This window comes from Echinops telfairi, unplaced genomic scaffold (genome assembly GCF_000313985.2).
Source record: "Echinops telfairi isolate 266 unplaced genomic scaffold, ASM31398v2 ScPeMD7_6;HRSCAF=24_0, whole genome shotgun sequence".
Lineage (NCBI taxonomy): Eukaryota > Metazoa > Chordata > Mammalia > Afrosoricida > Tenrecidae > Echinops > Echinops telfairi.
Genome location: NW_022103902.1, coordinates 117,195 through 140,129, shown reverse-complemented (window position 1 = coordinate 140,129; position 22,935 = coordinate 117,195). Strand labels below are relative to the sequence as shown.

Below are 22,935 nucleotides of genomic sequence, written 5' to 3'. Positions count from 1 at the left end.
AAAAAATAAAAATTTAAAAAAAATTAAAAGTTAGTCTCAGAAACCCACAGGGGTAGTTGGCTCAATGGCAGTGAGCTTGGTTTTTTGGTTTGGATTAGGAAGCCATTTTCAGAAAATGGAAAGCTGCATTGATGAGATAAAGGCCAGAGAAGTTATGCCAGGGGCTTTGTTTCCGTCCTTCCAATGCGCCTGTTCACCCTTTGAGGGTACAAGGGCTCTCTCAGGAGAATTTCCTTGGAAAACCTTACGCCATCCACCTTACAGCTGTGACCTAGCCGCTTTAAAATATGGAGAAGAATTTGGCTTGGGTTCCTCAGGATGCCAAAACATTTGACCTGGTGTAATGTTAACATCACAGAATTCTTCAGAGAAGGGTTAGGGAGTACTGCCTTTAGAAGGGTGGCAATGTTGAATTCTATAATCAGTGAAATGCCTTTAGAAAAATGAAGGCAAAATAACATTTTCAGATTCATAAAAGACCACCAGATCACCACCAGACTAATTCTATTATAAATTCTGAAAGAAATATTTAAAGCAGAGAGAAAGTGGATTACACACAATAATGAGGAACACTGGAAATGGTTAAAATACTGGTAAATATGAAATACTCTTTTTAAAAATATTGGTCATTTAAAACAAAAATAATTTCAATCTTGTTAGCTGCCATCATAAAGGCTCCCAACTCAAGGCAACCCGCGGCACCCCGGGAGCAGATCACTGTGATCCATTGGCTTTTTCTGAAGTAGGTCACCACACCTTTCTTAGTCTGTCTACATGCTCTACTAAAACCTGTCCAACGTCATAGTAACACACAACACTTCCCCTGACAGATGGGTAATGACTGCTTCAAGTGCACTGGCAGATATAAAACCTGGATCCCTCACACACAAAGCAAGGATTCCACCACTGTGCTACAGCACAGTGTGGTGAAGAAAGCAGATGGTGCCCAGCTATCAATCAGAATAGTGTCTGGGGTCTTAAGTACGCAGCCATCTAAGTAAGGAGTCAACTAAGTTCACGTGGAAGAAGCGCACCAGCTTGTGTGATCCAAAGATTACAACTACAAATCTCGAGTATGGTGAGGAGAAACGTCTCAGAGCAAAAATTATGAACAGCCAGTTTGTGGAGGGCTATGGGGGCCGGTGAGAGCCCCAAACCCATCTGCAGAGTATCTGGTCAGACTGAGCCACTGGCAGATCTGCTCTAGTCACAGGCAAGAGTTTCAAACAGCCTTGCTATCAGGCAGAGACCGCTGTCATTTTGATTATGCTGAATCGAACTGGACATTTGACCAGTTGAAACCCTACAGATGTGACCTGAATTTGTTCTGGGTGCAAGAATCTTTTCCTGGTTCCATGACAGAAATGTATTCTCTTATTTTTTATTATTATTAGGGGTCTTTTCCTTCTTATGTATTATTAGTATTGTTATCTGCATACTATTACGTGGCTACCCTGACCACATTAATACAATTTTGCTTTCTTTTGGGTCTCCCAGCTGTGAAGCACAGGAGTGGATGCATAAAGTTAATGATGGATACAAGGGGATATAGGGGACACGGGTGGGGTGCGGAGAGATAGGGAGGGAAAGGGGATCCCAGGAGTAACTCATAAAGACAGGAGTGGGGAGGGAGCACTAGAACGGATTGTGATTGTATAAATCATCCTAAAGGTGATTTAACCATGGGAGAGGGGAAAGCTCCAAAATTGATGTGGGGGTGATTATATAATTCTCCATGCTATGATCGGATGATTGAACTATTAAATTATGTGATATGTAAATTACTTGCCAATAAAACGGTTGGGGGGTGTGTGGAAAAGAATTCCACCACTAAACCACCACTATATTGTGAGGTTTGTACATTTGTTGAATTAATGTATGTGACAATAATAACCAAAGGCAGAGAAGGGTGAAATGAAGTATACGGTTATGGGATTTTTGATGTGATATATTACTTGAAGGTACACTATGCTATATTAAAGTTGATACTACAAATTCTAAAGCAACAATTAAAATAACAGTAAAAATTACAGTCTATAATCCAACAATGGGGTAATATTAAACACAAAGGAAAGGAGAAGAGGTTTAAAAGGGAATGAAGAACTGATGCGATAAACAGAAAACAGATGGTCGATGGCTAGCATATCAATCACATTAAATATAAATGGTCTAAATACTCTAACTGAAAAATGAGAGTTAGATTCAATCAAACTACATGACCCATCTGTATACCTGTGGAAGAAACTAAATGAAAAGATACTGAATGATATACTATGGTAGTATAAGCTAAAGAAAGTTAAGACAAAGCAGAAACATTCACTGCCATCATGTAGATTACAACGTGGAGTGACCCAGGAGGGCACAGTAGAACCGTCTCGGTGAGTGTCCGGGGCCATACATAATAAGTGTAGAACATCTCTTTCTCCCACAGAGTTGCCGGTGGATTCAAACTTCTGACCTTGTGGTTACCAGCCCAACTCATAACCCACTCTACCACCAAGGATCTAAAGAAAGTGGACTGGCACTACTAATATACATCAAAAATAAAGATAACTATTTTATAAAAAGACTGGATCAATTCATCAGCATGACATAATTATCCTAAGTGTTTATACAACTAATAGAATTTCAAAATGCATAAAGCAAAACTTGATAGAAATACAATGAAAACTAGACAAACCCGTAACACTTCTGTTTCAGTACTGCTCTTTTAATAACAACCAAAAAATTAACAGAGATCACTGTGGCAGTTACACAATCGCCTGTCAACTTTAACGAAGGGGTGGAGTCTAACCTGTCAATCAGGTCAGAGTCAATGATGCCTCCGTGTGGGCATGGCCTTCTGAGGATTCTGAGAACTTCTTCCTCCCTGGAGGAGGAACACACTCTCTGCTTCACCTTCCTGTTGACAAGCTACATGGCGCCACACTGATGGCAGCCAGAGCCCTGGAGATGCTTCTCCCATCACTGAACCCACGACTTTCTACTCCCAGGCTTGTGTTCTTCCTGCATTCGGCATCATTACATGTGTTGCATGAATCTGAAGAGGAATTTATAGACTAGTATTGGACATATGAGCTAATATTGGACCCAAGGACTTGATCTGGACTGGGCTGGGATGTTTTCTTAATATACAATTACTCTTTAATATAAAGCTCTCACACACACATGAGTATCCCTGGATTTGTTTCTCTAGTCAACCCTGCACTAACACACAATCCATATCTACACGGCCTGAAGAACACTATAATTGATATTTATGGAACTCCCAGCTAAAAACAAAAGACATATTCTGAACACAGAACACTTAATAAGACAGATATATACTCAAAGTCAGAAAGTAGGTCTCAATAAAATTTAAAACTTCAAATTATACAAGGTATATTATCTGACAACAATGGAAACAAATTAGAAATCAACAACAGGAGAATATGGGAAATGCTCAAATACTTAAAAATAAGTAACACGTTTATCTTTAAAACTCCCTGATAGGGAATTCAGGACAGATAACCCCTCAGGAGCAGTAATGGGAGTAGTGAAATCATGAGGGTAGGGGGACAGTCGGGGAGGGAAAGGGTGAGAAAAGGGGAACCCATCACAAGATTGGATATATAGCCCCCCACTCTGTGAAGGGGATGAATAATGGAAATGTGGGCGAAGGGAGACAAAGGTCAGTACAAGATAGGGTGGGGGAGGGAGGTGGGGAAAAGAGGAGCTTTTATCAGGCGCTCAAGCAGAAAATGTCTTAGAAATGATGATGGCAACATGTACAAACATGCTTGATGCAATTCATGTATGGAATGTTATAAGAGTTGTAAGAGCCCCTAATAAAACAAATTTTTAAAAAAGATTGCAAAAGAAATTCCTATTTCCAACAACAACAACAAAAGAGTTGTAAGAGCCCCCAATAAAATGATGGGAAAAATAATGAAAACATTAAAACCCCTGATAAAAAGAAGATAGGAAGGGAGGACATGTGTACTGTAAAAAAAATCATTTTATTAGGGGCTCATACAACTCTTAGCACAATCCATACATACATCAATTGTGTAAAGCACATTTGTACATTCATTGTCCTCATCATTCTCAAAACATTTGCTCTCCACCCAAGCCCCAGGCATCAGCTCCTCATTTTCCTCCTCCCTCCCCCATGAACCCTGGATAATTTATAAATTATTGTTTTGTCATATCTTGCCCTGTCCGATGTCTCCCTTCACCCACTCCTCTGCCATCCATGTCCCAGGGAGGAGGCCATACGTAGATCCTTGTAATCGGTTTCCGGACATGTGTACTTTTAACTGGACAAAAATGAAACCAAGTTGCCAAAGTTGGACGTGCAACTAAGCCGGTGTCTAAAGAGTAAATGTACAGCAAGAAACACATATCCTTTAAAAGGCGGTCTCCAAACACGGCCTTAGTGTTCACTTTAAGAAAGTAGAAAAAGGCAGATAAAGCCCCTCTATAAACAGAAAAGAAAGAATAACAGAAATCAATGAAATAAAATCTACAAAATAGAGAAAATCAAAGGAACCAAAGGCAAAAATATTAAAACTTCTCGCCAGCATTATCAATAGGAAAGAGAGACAAGTTACAGATACCACCCAATTCTTTCTGATCATTGAAGAGGTGAAACTTCTTAAGTAATTTTAGGGGTTTAGTTGAGTTGGATACCTAAACCAGACAGGCTTTTCAAGAAAAGAATACTATAGGCCATCAGCCTTAGAATGTTAGCAAATCAAGCCCAATAGCATATAAAAAGGACCTTGCTACATTATGGACAAGTGAGATTTATCTCAGGAGTACAAATATGATTTGCCACTCAAAAATCACTCAATGTAACTTACTTTTTAAATAGACTAAAGGAGAAGAAACCATGAATGTAATAATCACAGAAAAGGCATTCGACAAAATCTAGCATCTATTCCTGATCACCCTTCTCCGCACACTTGGCATGGAGCGAATTTACGACACCTGATAAGGTCATCTGCTAAAGCCACGCTAACTGGTGACAGGCTGCTTTCTCTAACATCAGGACCCGAACAACTCCCACGCATGTCCTATTACCACGGCTACTAAACAGTGCACTAAGAGGTTCGATTCAGTGCCAATCACCTGGGGGGGTGGGGGGCGACGGGGATAGGAAAGGAACATGCTTTTTTCCCCCCTTTCTTAAATCATTTTATTGGGGCTAGTACAACTCTTATCACAATCCATACATACATTCATTGTGTCAAGCACACTTGTACATTTGCTGTCATCATTCTCAAAACATTTGCTTTCTACTTGAGCCCTTGGTATCAGGTCCTCATTTTCCCCCTCCCTCCCCATTCCCTCACACCCTGAACCCTTGATAATTTGTAAATCATTATTATTTTGTCATGTCTTACACTATCCGATGTCTCCCTTCACCTTCCCCAGGGAGGGGATCATAGATAGATCCTTGTAATTGGTTTCCGGAACATGCTTTCTTTAGGAATTGCCTTTATTTTTATATCTAATAAGATATGCAAAAAAACACATGAAAAAATTGCTGCAGTTGATTTTAGCAAGGGTTCTGGATACAAGAACAAAATATGAAAGTAAACTGTACTCCCTAAAAATTACACTCCTAAATTGCTCCTTAGAAGCAAGGATGGGGGGTTTAAGTGGAGAGAAAATGTTTTGAGAATGATGTACAAATGCGCTTTACACAATTGATATGTGTATGGATTGTAATTAGAGTTGTATGTGCCCCTAATAAAATGATTTATATATAAAAAAGAAGAAGCAAGGATGGTGAGACGTCATCTCATCCACTTTGGACATGCTATCAGGAGAGACTAGTCCTTGGAAAAGGACATCCCAACTTGTTAAAGTGGAGGGGCAGCTAAAAAAAACAAAGGACAATTCGGATTGACACAGAGGCTGTCACAATGGGCACAAACAGAACATCGTGAGGGGGCGCAGAACCAGGAGTGTTTTGTTCTATCGCACAGAGGTTGCAATGAGGCAGGATGCACTTGATGGCACCTAATAAGAGCAGTTACAATTAAACACTTACGTGCATCAAAAGACTTCTCCAGGAGAGTACATGAGAACTGACACTGGGAAAATATTTTTGTTAATGAAATATCTAGCATGGACAAATCGGTCTGATTTAAATATCAGCAAGCAGCATACACAGACACTTGACTAAGTTAGACGTTTAGGCAGACAGCAAACTCTCATATGCTCATAGGCATAGATAGAAGCAAATCAAATAACATCTTATCCCAATAACCAACAGCAAGGATACAAACAAAAGTACCCCAAACAATAAATGCTGATGAGGGCGAGACTGGATCTCACACACAGCTGGTGGGATGGTAAAATGGTGCAACTGTAGAAAATGGTAGGGCACATCCTTACAAAGGGAGATCTAGGAAGCCCATGATCCAGCAATCCACTCCTATGTATATGTCCTAGAGAAATATCTGTGATACAAATAGATACATACACACACCCATCTTTATCACAGCAGTACTCACAATAACAAAACGACAGAAACCACCCAAATGTCCATCAGCAAATGAGTGCTTAAACACACTGTGAGACAGACACACAGTGGAACAGTGTGCAACGTTGGAGAATAGCAATGAATCCATGGAACGTCTCTTGCAACACTGAGGACATTATGTGGAATAAAATAAATTACATAATTGCAAAAGGACAATGTATGAGACCACTATGGCAAAAAGTCAAGGAAAGGTTTGAAGAAACATTCTTTGGCTACTAGGGATCATGGGCATTGGGGGTGGGAAATCACCCCTTCGTTATTTCTCCTGCCCCAGAGCACTCAACTTTTACTTACTCTGTGGGTTAGGAAGTCCACTGCTCTGTGTGATGCTCTGGCTCCTGCCTCTGCCCCTGCTGCTCCTCTGCCATTCCTCTGGTGTTAGGGCTGTTTCCTGGTTCACAGAGGTTCAATGTACAGGGACCTTGGGGTCCAAAGGATGTGTTCTACTCCTGGGTCTTTTCTCTTGCTGATAGAGAGATCCCTTCTTCCTGCTTCTGAGATGGCTCACTTCTACCCAGCAGGATGGCAATTACAATGAACTTTGTTAAACATTGCTCACAGATGAATCCTATCATCCAATTAGTATCTTCCCCACTTTCGGGAAAACAAAGGTTGTTCGGTGGGAGTAACAAACACTCCAGCTTGAAAAGCTATATTAAACACTTTAAAGTGTTAAAAAGATAAGGTGTGTCTGGCCCGAGCCATGGCATTTTCAATCCTTTCGTATGCATGTGGAAGTGGAATAAATAACAAGGAACACTAGAGTACTGATACACAAGAATTATGGTGTGGGCAAAGAATATTCTCAGTATCATGGACTGCCCGAAGAACAAACAACTCCAGAGAGAAGTGTGGCTAGACTCCTCCTCATCCTGGCGGCTAAAGAGCACCCTGGCCGTACTTCTTTCATGCCATTTGGTGTTCTTCTGGGAGTCCAAAGCATCTTCCATGTTCTTCATCAACACTTGAATTCAAATGCATCAATTCTTCTGGAATCTTCCTGATTGAGTGTCCAACATCACATATATATGAGGCAAATAAAAACACCAGGCTTGTGACAGGAACACTTTAGTCTTCAAAGTGACATCATTGCTCTTCAACACTTTAAAGAAGTCTTGTGCAGCAGCATTACCTAATGCAATATGTCCATTGATTTCTTCACTGCTATTTCCCTGAGCAGTAATTGTGGATCCAAGCAAAATGAAATCCTTGGCAACTTCAATTCACGTACTCCCCCCCCACACACACACACACCCAGTCCCATACACACACACACACACACACAGAGTTCTCATGGTGTTGTCTATGGTCCAGTGGTGAGGATTGTGGTTTTCCTTACATTGAGTTGTGATCCATACTGACGGCTGCAGTCCTGGATCTTCGTCAGAAGTTGCTTAAGTCTTCATTTTCAGTAAGCAAGGTTGTGTCATCTGCACAGTACAGGTTAAGCCTTCCTCCAATCCTGATACTGTGTTCTTCTTCATATAGCTTGGCTGCTCAGATTATTTGCTCAGAATACAAACTGAAAAAGTATGCAGAAAGGACACACCCTGACACACACATTTCCTGGTTTTCAGCCATGCAGTATGTTTTTTGCTCTGTTTGTGATTGCCTTTTGGTCCACACAGATTCCATATAAGCACAATTAATTATTCTGAAATACCCATTCTTCTCAGTGTTATCCATAGTTTGTCATGATCCACTCAGTCAAATGCCTTTGGATAGTGAATAAAACATCTTTCTGGAATTCTCTTGTAGCCTAGATCCACCTGACATTAGCAATAATAATCCTGTTCCACACCATCTCCTGAATAGAGCTTGGATTTTTGACTGCTCCCTATGCACTATTGCAACTGTTGCAATAATTATCTTCAGCAATATTTTACTTGCATGTGATTAATTATACCGTTCTATGATTTCTGCAGAAAGTAGACTACCTGTATTTAAATGTAATATAAAACTGGGAAGTTCAAAAGAAGATAAATTGTCATCAAAATGAAAAAACCTTTGAGGGAGGGGGGAGCAGGGAGGGAGGGAAAAAAATGAGGACCTGACGCCAGGGGCTTAAGTGGAGAGCAAATGTTTTGAGAATGACGTACAAATGCGCTTTACACAATTGATGTAGGTATGGATTGTGATGAGTTGTATGAGTCCTAATAAAACGATTAAAAAAAAAAAAGGTAGCAACATTCTTTCAGACCAGATGTTCCACATCCTTCTATGATCCTGTGCCAACCTGGCCAATAAACACATGTGAGATTAATTGAAGGGCAGTTGAATTGAAGGGTGGAGAGATAAATGGCTCAGCGAGCCGAGCCTCACCTGTCTTTTGTTCTCTGATGGTTGGACCAGTGTGCAGCTGCCTTAGCTAGTTCTCTGCCTCAGCTGGCAAGGCTCACTTCCTGCGAGACATCCCTGAGGAGAAGCCAGGTGGACCTACCCTGATGCAGCTCTGGGTGCTGGAGAAGCTCCATGGAGACCCTGCCAGCGCTGAGATGCTTACACGCTGAGTCACTCCGCTTTCCTCCTGCAGTCTGCCTCCTGTGTCTTTTGTGAGATTGAGGACTTTGTAGTTCGATGTCGGACATATGGGCTAGTGTCAGACTGATGGGCTTGGACAACACTGGGTTGGGGTGCTTTCTTTATGTATACTTACCCTTTATATACAACTCTTTATTAATTAAAAAAAAAAAGAAAAACCTTTGCTCTTCAAATAGCGCCTTTTAAAATTGGTCATTTTCTTCTCTAGTTAGGGGAAAATAGTTACAAAATGTGATGTAAGATTTATACCTACAATATATAAAGAATGTTGGTACTCATGAAAATAACCCAGTAAGAATATTGGAAAATGATATAAATTGGCCCTTCATCCAATATGATACTCACCTTTCCGACATGATCATTGAAGACAAAAAGGGTGCATTAAGCAAATGTGGTGAAGAAAATGGATGGTGCCCGGCTTAAAGAAAAAGCGTCTGGGGCCTTAAAGGCTTGAAGTTAAACAAGTGGTCACCTAGCTGAGAAGTCAGAAACTCCACATGGAAGAAGCATTCCAGCTGTGTGATCATTAGATGTTGACAGGAATAGGTTATCAGAACAGGTATCAGAAATTAAAATACAAGCAATCAAATTGACGTGGAGTGTAAACAAAGACCAAAAACCTATCTGTATGATAATTGGACAATCCCTCACAGAAGGGCCACATGGAAGGGATGCTATATCCAGGGTGCAGTATAGCACTGATGAATCACTTAACTATCCTTCAGTTCTTTACTATTTCCTCCTGTATTATGATCTTAATTTTACCGCATTACTCTTGAGAACTGTGTGTGTTCATTTGCACAATTAACCTCATCCGGTGCTTGAAATCCAAGATAGACACACCCTTCAGAAGCAGTATGGAAGTAAGGATTCCCTGAGGGTATCCCTGAGGAAGAGAAGGGGCAGAGGGGAAGGGGAACCAATAGCAATGACGACTGCATAATGCCACTTGAGGGAACGAGTAACAGAACTGTAAGTGAATGGATACACTGGATGGTGTAAGATACAACTATACATATATAGTGTGTGTGTATATAGATATATAGATTGATTGATTGATTCCTGGTGGGGTGGTAGGGTGGGGGAGGGATGGGATAAAGGGGAACTGATATCAAAGAGTTCAAGAAGAAAATGTTTTGAAAATGATGGTGGCAGCAATTATACAATTATGCTTGATGTAACTGAATTATGGATTGTTATAATATCTGGAAAAGCTCCCAATAAAATGATTAAAAAATAAATGGACCCTTCCTCAAAGATAAACATGAAGATATGTTCAACATAATTAGTCATTATGGAAATGCAAATTAAAATAATGAAATAATATTATACTCCAGCGAAAATCGCCAAAATTAAAGAGACTGCCTATACCAACTGTCGATGAGGACGTTGTGCAGTTGGACTCAGCAGACTGCTCGTGGCCACAGGAAACCGTACAAGAACCCTGGGAGACTTTGGACCCCCAACATTGTCACCTCGGCATTTACTACACAGGCATGAAAGACTTGGACTCAACTGCTCTAATAGCTTTATTTGTAATGCCGAAATTTGGAAACAACGCAATGTGAACTGGTAAACAAAATGGGATGTATCCATTGAACCGGACACCGATTAGTAATAAAAAAGGTGTAAATGCACACAATGTAGTTGAATTTCCAAGTCGTGAGGCTGAAGGCAGATGAAGAGCACGCACTGTCAGTTGCACATTCGATGCCAGTTATGCATGATTCTAGAAAGCGCAACCTGATCTACAAGGACAAAGCAGACCAGTGACGGGATGAGAGGAGCGGAGGGAACACACAGAAACGTTGGGGGCCGGGGGCTGTGTTCGTTATCTTGCATGCACTGGTTTCATGGATGTATACAGAAGTCAAACTTTACCAAACTGAACATGCGGTAAAAAGTAAGTCATTTGTTTTGTTTTGTTTTTTGTTGTTTTTTTTTAGGTGTCAGCAAGTTAACTTTATTCACAGGCGATGGGGACTCCATGCAAGTTTTTAAAATCACTTTTTTTAACTTCAAGCTTTTTGTGTATTATAAAAAAATTGAAAAGCAAGGAGCAAAAAGCAAAGAACACAAAAGGCATCCAGAATCATTTTGATGATTTCGTACAGTTTGACATCTTTCTATACCCTATGCACGTATATAAATGACTGAGCATACAATTTTTGGGGGTTGAGGTCATACAGTATGGATTCATGCATTTCCTCCCCCCATTTGTTTTGTTTTTTAAAATTCTCTAATGATCACACAGATCTAATGCTGTTCTCCAGAGATTAAATGACACCTGATCTCATCACCAGGCTTGAATCGAATGATGTGTGCACAGATATGACATTTTACTTCCCAATATGGCAGATATCTGAAAATGAAACCATGATTAATGTTAGAAGAGCAGAATTCCATCAGCTCACAAGAGTCGACTATAGGCATCTATTCAAATGTCCATTCTTAAAGATGTCATTTTTTTTTTTCTCTCTTTTTTTTTTTGGGTCTTCCGTACGCCACATTTCCCATGCCCCACCGTGGGCCGGGGATTCGGCGCTGGGCTCAAAGATGTCATTTTAATAACCTAAAGTTGATTATAATGGAAGTATTTACACCATGGAAACTGGCATACGCTACTAGAAGTCAGGATATTTTCTTGGACAACTGGCTGTTAAACACTGCTAGCTATGATGCACATAAACAACAGTTAGTTGGGGCCCTTAATTTTTAGGTCTGCCCTTATCTTTTTGCTGAGGGACTTCTTAGTTTTGAACAGCAGCACAGAAGAATCCCGACACTAACAAGTTCAAGAACTGCTAATGGAGAGGAGTGCTAGAAAGGTTAAGACCTTGCCTCTCTCTGTGGGGCTGAGAGATGTCACAGGGGAGGACAGCAGCAAACGATGGACTCCTCTAACACTCACCCCTCTCCAGCAAGTCTTCTGCAGGCATTCAGTCACAGCTAGCTGCCTTCCCCCGTGCTACCACCGCCTTTCTCCCCCAAGCTCCTCCCCCAGCACCAGGAGAGAATGGAGTGGAATCATTAGTCCTTTTCAAATTTTCAGAGCCCCAATGGATACTGGGGGAGTGGGCTGCCCCTTCCTCTGGCCTGCACCAAGGACCCATCCTTTTGGCTCCATGGGTAAAAAAGGTACTGCTGGAAAGAGTGGCATCAGACCAAGTTTTTCGGGTGATGGGTTCTGACTCCAGCAAGGCCTGGGACAGATTCCTGATACACAGAGAGCTGTTTATGAGGAATCAGCCACCAGGACGCCAAGGTCTGCTACTTTCACCTACTGCTTTGAGGCAACTGAGGTATGGACGTTTAGAGGCAGCCTCGCTCCTCTCACTCTTCAATGCCAGCCTGACTCTTTGAATGTGACTATAAATGTAACTATTTAATATATGCTGATACTCTATCAAAGGAACCCTGGTGACACAGTGGCTAAGTAACTGGCTGCTAATCAAAATGTTAGTGTTTTGCTGCATCAGTTGAGTTGTGTGGGAGAAGGGCATGGTAGTTGAATTCTGTAATGATTACAGCCTCAGAAGCCCACATGGCCGTCCTGCCCTGTCGTATTGACTTGTTATGAGTTGGAATTACTTGACGGCATTGGGTTTGGGGGTTGATGCCATCACATCATCAGAAAGCTCCCAGGGAAGAAAGGAGGAGATGTTTAAAGAGGGGGAGAGTGACAGAGTTAGCAGAGAGCTTCAGCACGCTGCAGCATCACATTCTGTTCTACGGCATGTTGGAAACCAAACACTACAGCTTTTTCGCCTCTACCGCATAAAGGTCCAGTCGCTTCTGGCTTAAAATGGGGATCTGCTGGCGTACTTCAGCCAGCTTCTTCAGATCTGCAAAAGCAGGAAAATGCCAAGTTAGTTTGATAGAAAGCCTCATATCTCAGCAATATAGCCTTGCCTGGAGGCACAGATGGCTCGAGAGTCACTGCAACAGATACTGAGAACACTTCAACTGAGCAATAGTCCCCAGGGCTTGGCTGGAGGATTGGGCTCTAGAACATTCTGGAAGATGAATGACACGGGGCTTGAGGAGCCCCACCAAATGGCAGGCCCTTTGCAATCCTGGTTGCTAGCCTCCACTCAACAGGGACCCCAAAGCCCTAAAGTGTGCAGGTGCCTCTTACCGATGTCTGAGTACACGACCGCTTCTTCACTGCCAGCTTTGGCTACGACCTCCCCCCTGGAAGAAGATGCAGGGCAGAATGAGTGGACTCGCTCATGGCTATTGAGAGCAACGATTTCTCTCTGACTTCCCTCCACATCCCACAGGGCAAAGGGGAGAGCATCTGAGATTTGAAACTATGAAAAGAAAAGCCAAACTCACTGCCATCGAGTTGACTCTGACTCGTCGGGACCTGGCCAGTCAGGGTGGAACTGCCCTTGTGGGTTTCTGAGACTGTAAGTCTTCATGAGAGTAGAAAGGCTCGTCTTTCTCCCTCAGAGCGGCTGGTAGTTTTGAACCACTGACCTTCTGGTTAGCAGCCTAACACGGAACTGCTACACTCTGAGGGCTCCTTTAAAACGATATGGTAGAGGTATAAATACCTGTGCTAGCACTTTATTAGTTGGATGAAGCTGTTGTAAGTTGTCTGGAGCGCCCCCTTCCTACTCTACGCAGTGGAAAGAAGAGCGCTGGGAGAATTTAGTGAGAACATTATGGAGTTCATGTTGTAAACTGTACTGCATGACAATAGGCCTCTGGGGACAGAGCCAGTCCCCACGTGAGTGTGTCTCAGGGAAGTCCCTTTACCAGGCTGTCTGGACTTCCTTCCCACCTCCATGTTGCAATCCACCCTGGGAACGGTGAAACAGGACAGGGTGGAGCTCAGATCGGCTTGAATCTCGGGCTTTGTGTCTCGAACCTCTGGATTTGTAGCCGGTTTCTGTTTAAGATCTGAGGGGAAGATGTCAACCTGGGGGGCGGGGGTGGGGGTGGGGGCAGTTCTCTGTGGAAGTGGTGAGGGAGCAGACCCTGGCAGGAGCCCCTCATTAGGACATACTCCCTCATAAATCCAAAATAAGGCTGAGGTGCAAAACTATTGCCAGTGTTTCATCTTCTGGCTTGGAGCATACCTGGTGAAATGAAATTTCTCCAAAGCACAAAACACACAAAGTAGCTTGACTTAATCAAACATCTGGCACAGTCGCTGGTTCAGTTTGGCAGAGTCACAAGCAGGTGTTTGCCACTTAACACGATCCTTTTCTATTGGTTTCTATTCTTTCCTGGCCTTCAAAGACCAATTCACTCATCAGCAACCCCAGGTACCCACTCTAGCTAACATCACCATAAACCAGAGTACTTCTAAATAGGAATAAATAGAGGTAAACCTTATACACTGCTGTATTTCAGAAGCAGCCATTTGTGTTGGGAACAGAATTCTCCAGGGAAATGAGCAGGAGGCCCAGGAGACTGAGGCCAGGAGGGCTATCAGTAATAGCTGGATGGAAAGGCTCGGATCAAATGGGGGGCAGTTCCTCAAACCACCTTAATCCTTCCGCTCTTCTCATAGCCGCTAACCCTAATGTGGAAGGCGATCAGTGAGACACTGCACCTGGCCCGTCTTCCAGGGCTTCCTCTGAGACACACACTCGGGTGTCCGCAAGGAACAGGCAGAAGGTACAAAGCATCTGCTGCCTGTCCTGTCGATCCCAGCTCAGAGCAGCCACACGCAGAGGAGCACGGCGCACGGTTGTCAGTGCGGATTTCTCAGAAGCAGATCACCAGATCTTTCTTCCAAGGAACCTCACACCTCCAGTGGTCTGCACCACCCAGGGCCTCCTGTATGTCAGCTGTATCGATGACAACCATGACGAAAACCCACTGCCATCGAGCCAGTTCTGACTCAAGGTAGACCTGTCCCTGTGGGTTTCCCGAGACGGTAACCCTCTGCAGGAGTAGAAAGCCTCGCTCGTCTTTCTCCTGTCGTGTGGCTGGTGGTTTTGAACTTCTGACCTTGCAGTTAGTAGCCCAACTTGTAACCACTGTGCCACAAGGGCCCCTTTGTAACAATATGGACCTGACTATTATGTATGTGACCTGCGTGTGAATCTGAGCAGACTTACGTCTGGTTTCACAGAGAACTAGAATACTTTACCCCTTTCACGGGGACAGGATCATAGTTCCCCAAACAGAATCCCTTCTTCTAATCATTGTGCTGCGAGCAAAGTCCTCCCCCTGGAACTAATTCCTGCCCTTGGACCAACCACCTTTCATTGTTAACCAAAAGTCAAGGGTTGGGAAGCCTCTCTGACCCAAACCACCCACCCATCACTGCTGTCTCGAGTCCCTGATCTGATCCAGGTCTGACAGCCAGTGAAGCCACCTCGACATCCCGAAGAAAGTGAAGGCCAGGCACTTCCCCAGAACAGGATGACTTTGCTCCCTCGGGAATTCCAAGGGGACGAGTAAAGAACCACTCTCACAATAGCCTTGCTGTCATGCAGAAGGCATTGCAAAGTGGGTGACTGCAGATGCAGGTCGGCTAAAATTTAACAATCTCGTCATTTGATCTCCCTTTGGGCTCATTTTAAATTTGTTTTAATTTCTAATTTCCGCTTTCTTTTCGATTGAAGTTTTCTGATTTACTTTGTTATTTTTTAAAAATGTTTTTCTGTATATGAAATTCAGCATAGGTAAATGTATAGAGACAGTAACTGGATTAATGGTTTCTTGGGGGCATGGCAGGGGAGGTGGGAGCCGGGAGGATGGGAGCTAATAGGCATGAGTATAAGAATGAGTAAAACGTTTTCAAATTGATTGTGGTGATGACTATACAAGCCTTCTTAATGCAATTGAACTACTGAATTGTACAATTTTTGAATTATATGCCAATAAAACTGTTGGGGAAAAAAGAAGAACCGCTCTCACAAAGCCCAAAGAGAGAACTGGCAGGACATGGAAATCGGGATGGGAGCTGGCGGTAGGATTCAGCCCACCTGCTCATTGGCCTGGCGAGCCAACCCTCCCTTAGCGACTCACCATGGATTCACTACAGTGCTGTGTCCCCAAGCCACATAGGAGGCTTTGTCATCCCGGGCAGGAGATGCTGTGGCCACGTACACCTGATTATCAACAGCCCTGTTGTCAAAAGACAGAAAAGAAAAAAAAAAGCAAATACATGTTATTTATTTCAATTCCAAATATAATGGGTCCTCATTTTTAAAAAAAAATAGGGCAAGACAGGTTGACTTAAGTATGCAGGGAAAGGTCAAAGCCATGGAACGCTCTCTTCACATAGTATCTTATGCACAAGTGGGGCTCGCACCTGGGAATCATGTGTCCAGAAGGGAACACTTGGCGATGCCTGAGACTTTCTGACTGTCACAACTAGGAGCTGCTTCTGGGGACTTACTGGGTAGAGGCAGGAGTGCTGCTGGCAGCCCACACAACAATGACCCATCAGCCCAAAATGGCAATAGTGCCATTGAAGAGAAGCAGCCTGGGTGCAAGTCAACCTGTCACAGCGAAAAGAGTAGAGTTTCTCTGGTGACAGCACGTCAGGTGGGTAGGGAGACCAGGTGTGCCATGTGGAGACCATACACCTTGCAGGAATGGCCACATGATACTGCCAAGCCAACGATGACCACCCGATCAACGCAAATTAGGCAAGAACAACAGGTAGGAGCCCAGGTATACCAATCCACCTCACCTGAAAGCCGCTCCAAAAAGCCCACAAACTCACTGCCATCATCTCGATGCCAGCTCAAAGCGAGCCTCTCAACAGGGTGGAACTGCACCAGATGCTCCACGAATGTCACTTTATGGGAGCACAAAGTCCCCTCATTCCGTCAGGGGGCAGCTGGTGGTGACCTTGCAGCTCACAGCCCGACCTGTGGCCACTGTGCCACCAGGCCCAGGCCTTGATTAAGTCACCCCCAAATCTCCCGTTTGTTTTTTTAAAATCATTTTATTAGGGGCTCATACAACTCTTATCACATTCCATACATACATACATCCACTGTGTCCAGCAATTCGTACATATGTTGCCATCATCATTTTCAAAACACCTGCATTCTACTTGAGCCCCTGCTATCAGCTCATTTTTCCCCCTCCCTCCCCACTCCCCCCTTCCCTCTGAACCCTTGATAATTTGAAAATTATTTTGTCGTATCTTACACTGTCCTACATCTCCCTTAGCCACTTCTCCGCTGTGTGGAGGAGGTTATATGTAGACCTTGTAATCTGTTCCCTCTTTCTCCCTCACTGTCCCTCCACCCTCCCGATATCGCCACTCTCACCACTGGTCCTGAGGGGTTCATCTGTCCTGGATTCCCTGTATTTCCAGTTCCTATCTGTGGCAGTATACATTCTCTGGTCCAGCCAGATATGTAAGGTAGAATTGGGATCAAGATAGTGTGTGTGTGGGGGGGAGCATTCAAGAACTAGAGGAAAATTGTATACTTCATCGTTGCTACACTGTACCCTGACTGGTTCATCTCCTTCCCGCAGCCCTTCTGCAAGGGGATGTCCAATGTCCCACGGATGGGCCCTGGGTCTCCATTCTGCACTCTCCCTCATTCATAATGCTATGATTCTTTTTTTTGTCTTTGATGCCTGATACCTGATCTCTTAGACACCTTGTGATATCACAGGCTGGTGTGCTTCTTCCATGTGGGCTTTGTTGTTTCTCAGTTAGATGGCCCCTTGTTTATCTTCCAGCCTCTAGGAAACCAGATTCTATATATTTTGACAGCTGGGCACTGCCAGCTTTCTTCACCGCATTTGCCTACGCACCTGCTTTGTCTTCAGTGTTGGTGTCAGGGTGGGCTGGTGTGCTTCTTCCATGTGGGCTTTGTTGTTTCTTAGCTAGATGGCCGCCTGTTTATCTTCAAGCCTCCTGTGTTTTTTGCTTTTGACTAAATACTTCTTATTCATGGAATCACATTCCCCTCGCTGATTCTGCAGCTAGCCAAACACCTCTCTTTTTGCCTCCAGCAATAATTACCATCAGATCAAGAAGTGGGACGGAAAAGGAAGGAATTGACTTGGAAGGGACAAAAGAGAGCATCCTGGGAGAATGCAAATATCCTACAGGTTGATCGTGGTGGTAGGTGAAAACACAGCTTAAAACTGTACTAAAAATTAGGAAGCTTTCATGTAAGAACAATTGGTCCTCTGTATCTGTGGATTCCACATCCACAGATTCAACCAACTATACAATAATGGGGGAAAAAAACTTCAGCAAGTTCCACAAAACAAATTTTGAATTTGTTGCATGCCCAGCCCTACACTATGTCTGAGTGAATGCAGCGCTGTGCAGGGGAGTCGTGCTGTAGACCAGCTGCCTGCCGTCTCACAGCTCCCCAGTCTCTCCTGAACACCTGCTGTTTGAGTGCTGTTCACCTCACACCCCGACTTGTCCTGTGTGCACCGTTTCTGTAAAACAGGGCTCCTGAAAAGCTATTAGGTGGTCAAAGCAATCCCTCAAAGGCTAAGAGGGAGCCAAGAGTGCTCTTTACATTGTACTACGTAGTATACAGGCTCTGGTGCTGAGTGACTGCGCACGGGGGTGTGCAAGGATGACATAAGCACAAGGCGCTTTATGGAAAGACCTTGAGCGGCCACAGACTCTGCTGTCTGCAGGGGTCCTGGAGCCCTGAACAAGTAAAACTCACTGGCACCGAGTCGATGCTGACTCACAGAGAGAGACCCCACAGCACAGGCTAGAACTGCCCTTAGGAGCTTCGGAGACTGGAACTCTTGCCTGGAGTAGGAAGCCCTGTCTTTCTCCTGCAGAGGGCTGGCGGCTCTGAACGCACTGCCCTTGCCGTTTTAGCAGCCCAGTACATAACCTTGACACTACCAGGCCTCGCCCTGAGCAAGCAAGTGACACAGATTTAAATTTCTGCAAAAGAGGCTGGGGGTTTTCTCAGAGACACCAGCCCACACCTAGCATCTGAAGCCATCAACGAATATGAACTCACAGAACGCAAAACCACGCAGGGCACTGCAGCAGCCCCTCCACGTGGAGAGCCTGGCTTCCGAGGGGCCCCTGCCCCAGAGCAGCAGCCTCTCAGCAGGCCCCTCCCTTTTCAGGCTCACCCTGCCTCAGGGGCAGCTTTCCGTGCTGGGAATACTGGGACGTCCACCAAACGAGGGGAGATTTTTCTTTAGTCAAGGAGGAGACACTGAGATCCTTGGAGATGATTCATTGCTTACCGGCCTCGCTGAAGCAACTCCCAGTGGGCTGGTCCAGTGGTCAAATTAAAAGCACCAGGGTATACCAGCAGCTGGCAGCCTTGGAAAAGAAGGTCAAAGGACAGTGGATGAAAATGGACCTCAACCTCACTGTCCCTTCCTTTGGTTTCTCACTCAGTTGGGATCAAACTCAAACTTTCCCAAGCGTAGTGTCACGTCAGTGTCCACAGGATTAAGATGTGGAGTGAATTCCTATAAAGACACACACATAAGACACACATAGACACCCACAAAAAGTGGTATGGAGGGCAGAAGTCCCAACATCGGGTGACTTTGCTTAATAAAGGAGAGTAGAATGGTCCGATTGCTCTAATCTACACACAGCCAGCACCACCCGGGCAACGAGGGTGCTCTGTATTGTTTTGCAACTGAACTTAGGGGCAGGGTTCGTGTCTGATGCTTTCTGCTGAGACTCAGCAGAGACTAGTAGCCCCAGATCCCATGCACCTTTGCTGACCTCTGCTGACCAGGCAGCCACCCCGTACGGACCCATTTCTCTTTTCTAAGGGAAAGTAGAACTGGAGGTAGCCTTGGCAGTGTAGCAGAGATGCTGATATTTGCTGAGCACCATGAAGACACTTTATAAGTTCTTCCTTTTTTTTTTTTTTTGCTAATTGTTTTTTAAAAATCATTTTATTAGGGGCTCGTACAACTCTTATCACAGCGCATACATCCATCCACTGTGTCAAGCACATTTGTAAATTTGTTGCCATCATCATTCTCAAAACATGTGCTTTCTACTTGAGCCCTTGGTATCAGCAACTCATTTTTCCCCTCCCTCCCCCTCCCACTCCCTCATGAACCCTTGATAATTTATAAATTATTATTATTTTGCCATGTCTTACCCTGTTCAACATCTCCCTTCACCCACTTTTCTGTTGTCCATCACCCAGGGAGGAGGTTATATGTAGATCCTGGTAATTGGTTCCCCCTTTCTACCTCAGCCTCCCTCCACCCTCCCAGTATCACCTCTCAGCATTGGTCCTGAAGGGATCATCTGTCCTGGATTCCCTGTTTCCAGTTCCTATCTGTACCAGTGTACATCCTCTGGTCTAGCCAGACTTGTAAGGTAGAATTGGAATCATGATAGTGGGGGAAGTTCCTCCTCTTTAGTCTTCATTACATTCCAATGAAGAAACGGAGGATAACTGCTGTAGAGGTTAAAATAATGTATCCAATGTTATTGTGTGAATCATGAGGTAGAGTTGGAATCAGAACCCAGAACTTTTGACTTGGCCTGAGGCTCCCACAGGGCATGAGGTCACCTCTGCTTGCCTGGACCACATTTCCACTGATACCACATTCCCCATGGTCAGGGGTTAGATGCAGCGAAATCCATAAGCACACAGACCAGTTCTTCATTCTCTTTTCTTTTCTTTTTTTTCCAGTTTTTCATTTTCATTGGGTTCCAACTCTATCTTTTCAAACAGTAGCACAAGGCCTCCAAGGGTGGACCAGACATGGCTCGTGCCTTAGCCCCCAGTGTGTTACACCCCGGCCCAGAAAACCCTATCATGCACACCCAGCAGAAATGAGAAGCAGAGTTGGGGTGTGTGAAGGGGCTGGAGGTGAGATTAAAAACCTTCCAAGTGCCATGCCTTTTTGACTAAGGGCTCTCGCCACCCATCAGAGACCAAGCAGGAACCAACTCTCCGTGCAGCTATGTCGGAAACACAACCGTGCGCCTGCTCACCTCTCTGTGCGTAGATTTGTGCGAGCTCTGCGAACCGCATGTCGTAGCAGATGCCCAGGCCCACTTTGCAGAACGCTGTTTTACAAGCAGAAAACACGAGTGAAAAGTTAAGTTCTGGCAGTGCAGTTAGCAGAGAACGCCTCCCTGACTTAATACTCACAAAACAGCAAAAGCAACAGGCGGGAATTAACACAGGACCCATCGTTGGGGACAACACATAAGCTCACCCACTCAGACTTCATCTCAGAAAGATAACGCGTACATCAGAGCACAGATGAGAAACTCGTGCTCATTGAATGCTTATCTAAATGGGTAAGCTGACTCACTAAGGGGAGGCTGTGACCAAATGAGAACGGAAGATCATGTCCAAACCGTGCCCCATTCAACCTGGTCTGTCAGGTGACATACAGACATTGACCGGAGGTTGGTGGAGGTGGGAGGGTGGGAGTGGGGGCGGGACATGCACCTTAAGACAAAAAGAAAGGGGGTACCTAGTCCTCTTTCTACTGAGGCTGCTAAAGGAAGCAAACTTATCTGGTACGTACGCGTATCAAACGTGGAGAAACTATCACCAGGACTCAATGTTTTAGATTCTTGAAAGGTAATTTTTCCAGGAACATCAATGTCAAACAGGTGGATCTGCATCACAAATAATTGACTTGGTTACCTGTATTCCAGTAGTGACATGGCACTTTATCACAGACTTCTTCCCAAGGGCCGACATGAAGACATAAGACCAACCACACAAATGGCACCCCCACCTCCCACAGCCCACTGGCTGCCGCCCAATGAAATCCGCTCCAGGAATAGAAAAGGGGCGCTGCACGTTTTCCAGGTGGTATGCAATCAATGTCCGGGGATTTTTTGTGGGAAAGAATTGATGTGTTGCTTTTTCACTCAATACAAATGCAAGACGAAGAAGTCTCAGAATCTAAGGAGTGTTTTGGATTAATTTCTCAAACTGACAATTGTGCAGGAAAGGTGGTAAGTGGGTGACAATTAAAAAATATAGGTCCCCAAAATACAATTCAAATCCAGTAATATTTAGAAAGAATAATACAGAACTTCCAAATTTGATTGACTCAAGAAAAGCAGGTGGGATTTGGAAACCAACAGGTAATCCACATGAATAAAGCAAAAGAGAAATGCCGCATGCTCGTCCTAAGAACATAATGAGGGCATGCGGTAATTTTCTACATTCATTCAAGACTTGAAAACACATGACCAGAAAATTCTTCTTGGAAAGAAACTCCGTAACGTGATAAAGGTGCCTAAGAAAAAACTCTACAACAAACACCATAAATAATGTTAAAATATTGAAAATCTTCCCTCTGAGATTGGGAAAAACATAAGGACACTTGCCATTTATACTCCCAAAGACAGCAACAAGACAAAAGAAAGGAAGAAAAAGTATCAAGATTAGAAAGCAAACAGTTAAAACAGTTACTATTCTCAAGTGCTATGATTTAGAGCTAGACATTTCAAAAATTTAGACTAAACATTAGAATTAATGATTGAGTTTAGTAAATTCACTATATTCAAGGTCAGTATTCAGAAAATTAATTGTAAATCCTTCTTTTACATACAATCAAAAACCACAAAAAGAAAGGGCATCAAAACACACAACTGAGAAATCAATCTAATAAAAAACATACAAGACTACATATATATTTTTTAAACAGAGAAGTTAAAGTGAGCCAAATTAAGTGGCAGGGGCAGATAATAACATGAATTCCCTGGGAAAATCACACCGGAAAAACGTGCTTCGAAGAACTCAAAATTCAGGGCCATCGAACTGATTCTGACGCAGAGTGGCCCTACTAGACAGGGCAGAATTGTTGCGGTGGGTTTCCAAGAAGGTAACTCTTTACAGGAGTAGAAACCCTGGTCATTCTTCCTCGGATCATCTGGTGGTTTTGAATTGCTGACCTTGCAGTTAAGCAGCCCAGCACAA

The 22,935-nt window shown here is 43.9% G+C and overlaps 1 protein-coding gene across 1 annotated transcript in view; it reads right to left on the bottom strand.

The window, feature by feature from the left end:
* Nucleotides 1-10,587: 10,587 nt before the first annotated feature.
* Nucleotides 10,588-22,935, bottom strand: part of NIT2 (nitrilase family member 2) — a 34,853-nt gene continuing 22,505 nt past the window's right edge. The window contains exons 5-10 of the mRNA XM_004706369.2: nucleotides 21,527-21,620; nucleotides 20,982-21,056; nucleotides 19,250-19,328; nucleotides 16,070-16,168; nucleotides 13,215-13,270; nucleotides 10,588-12,921 (exon numbers count right to left, since the gene is read on the bottom strand). Coding sequence (XP_004706426.1) covers nucleotides 12,830-12,921; nucleotides 13,215-13,270; nucleotides 16,070-16,168; nucleotides 19,250-19,328; nucleotides 20,982-21,056; nucleotides 21,527-21,620 — 495 coding nt within the window. The 3' untranslated portion in view covers nucleotides 10,588-12,829. The remainder of the gene's footprint in view (nucleotides 12,922-13,214; nucleotides 13,271-16,069; nucleotides 16,169-19,249; nucleotides 19,329-20,981; nucleotides 21,057-21,526; nucleotides 21,621-22,935) is intronic.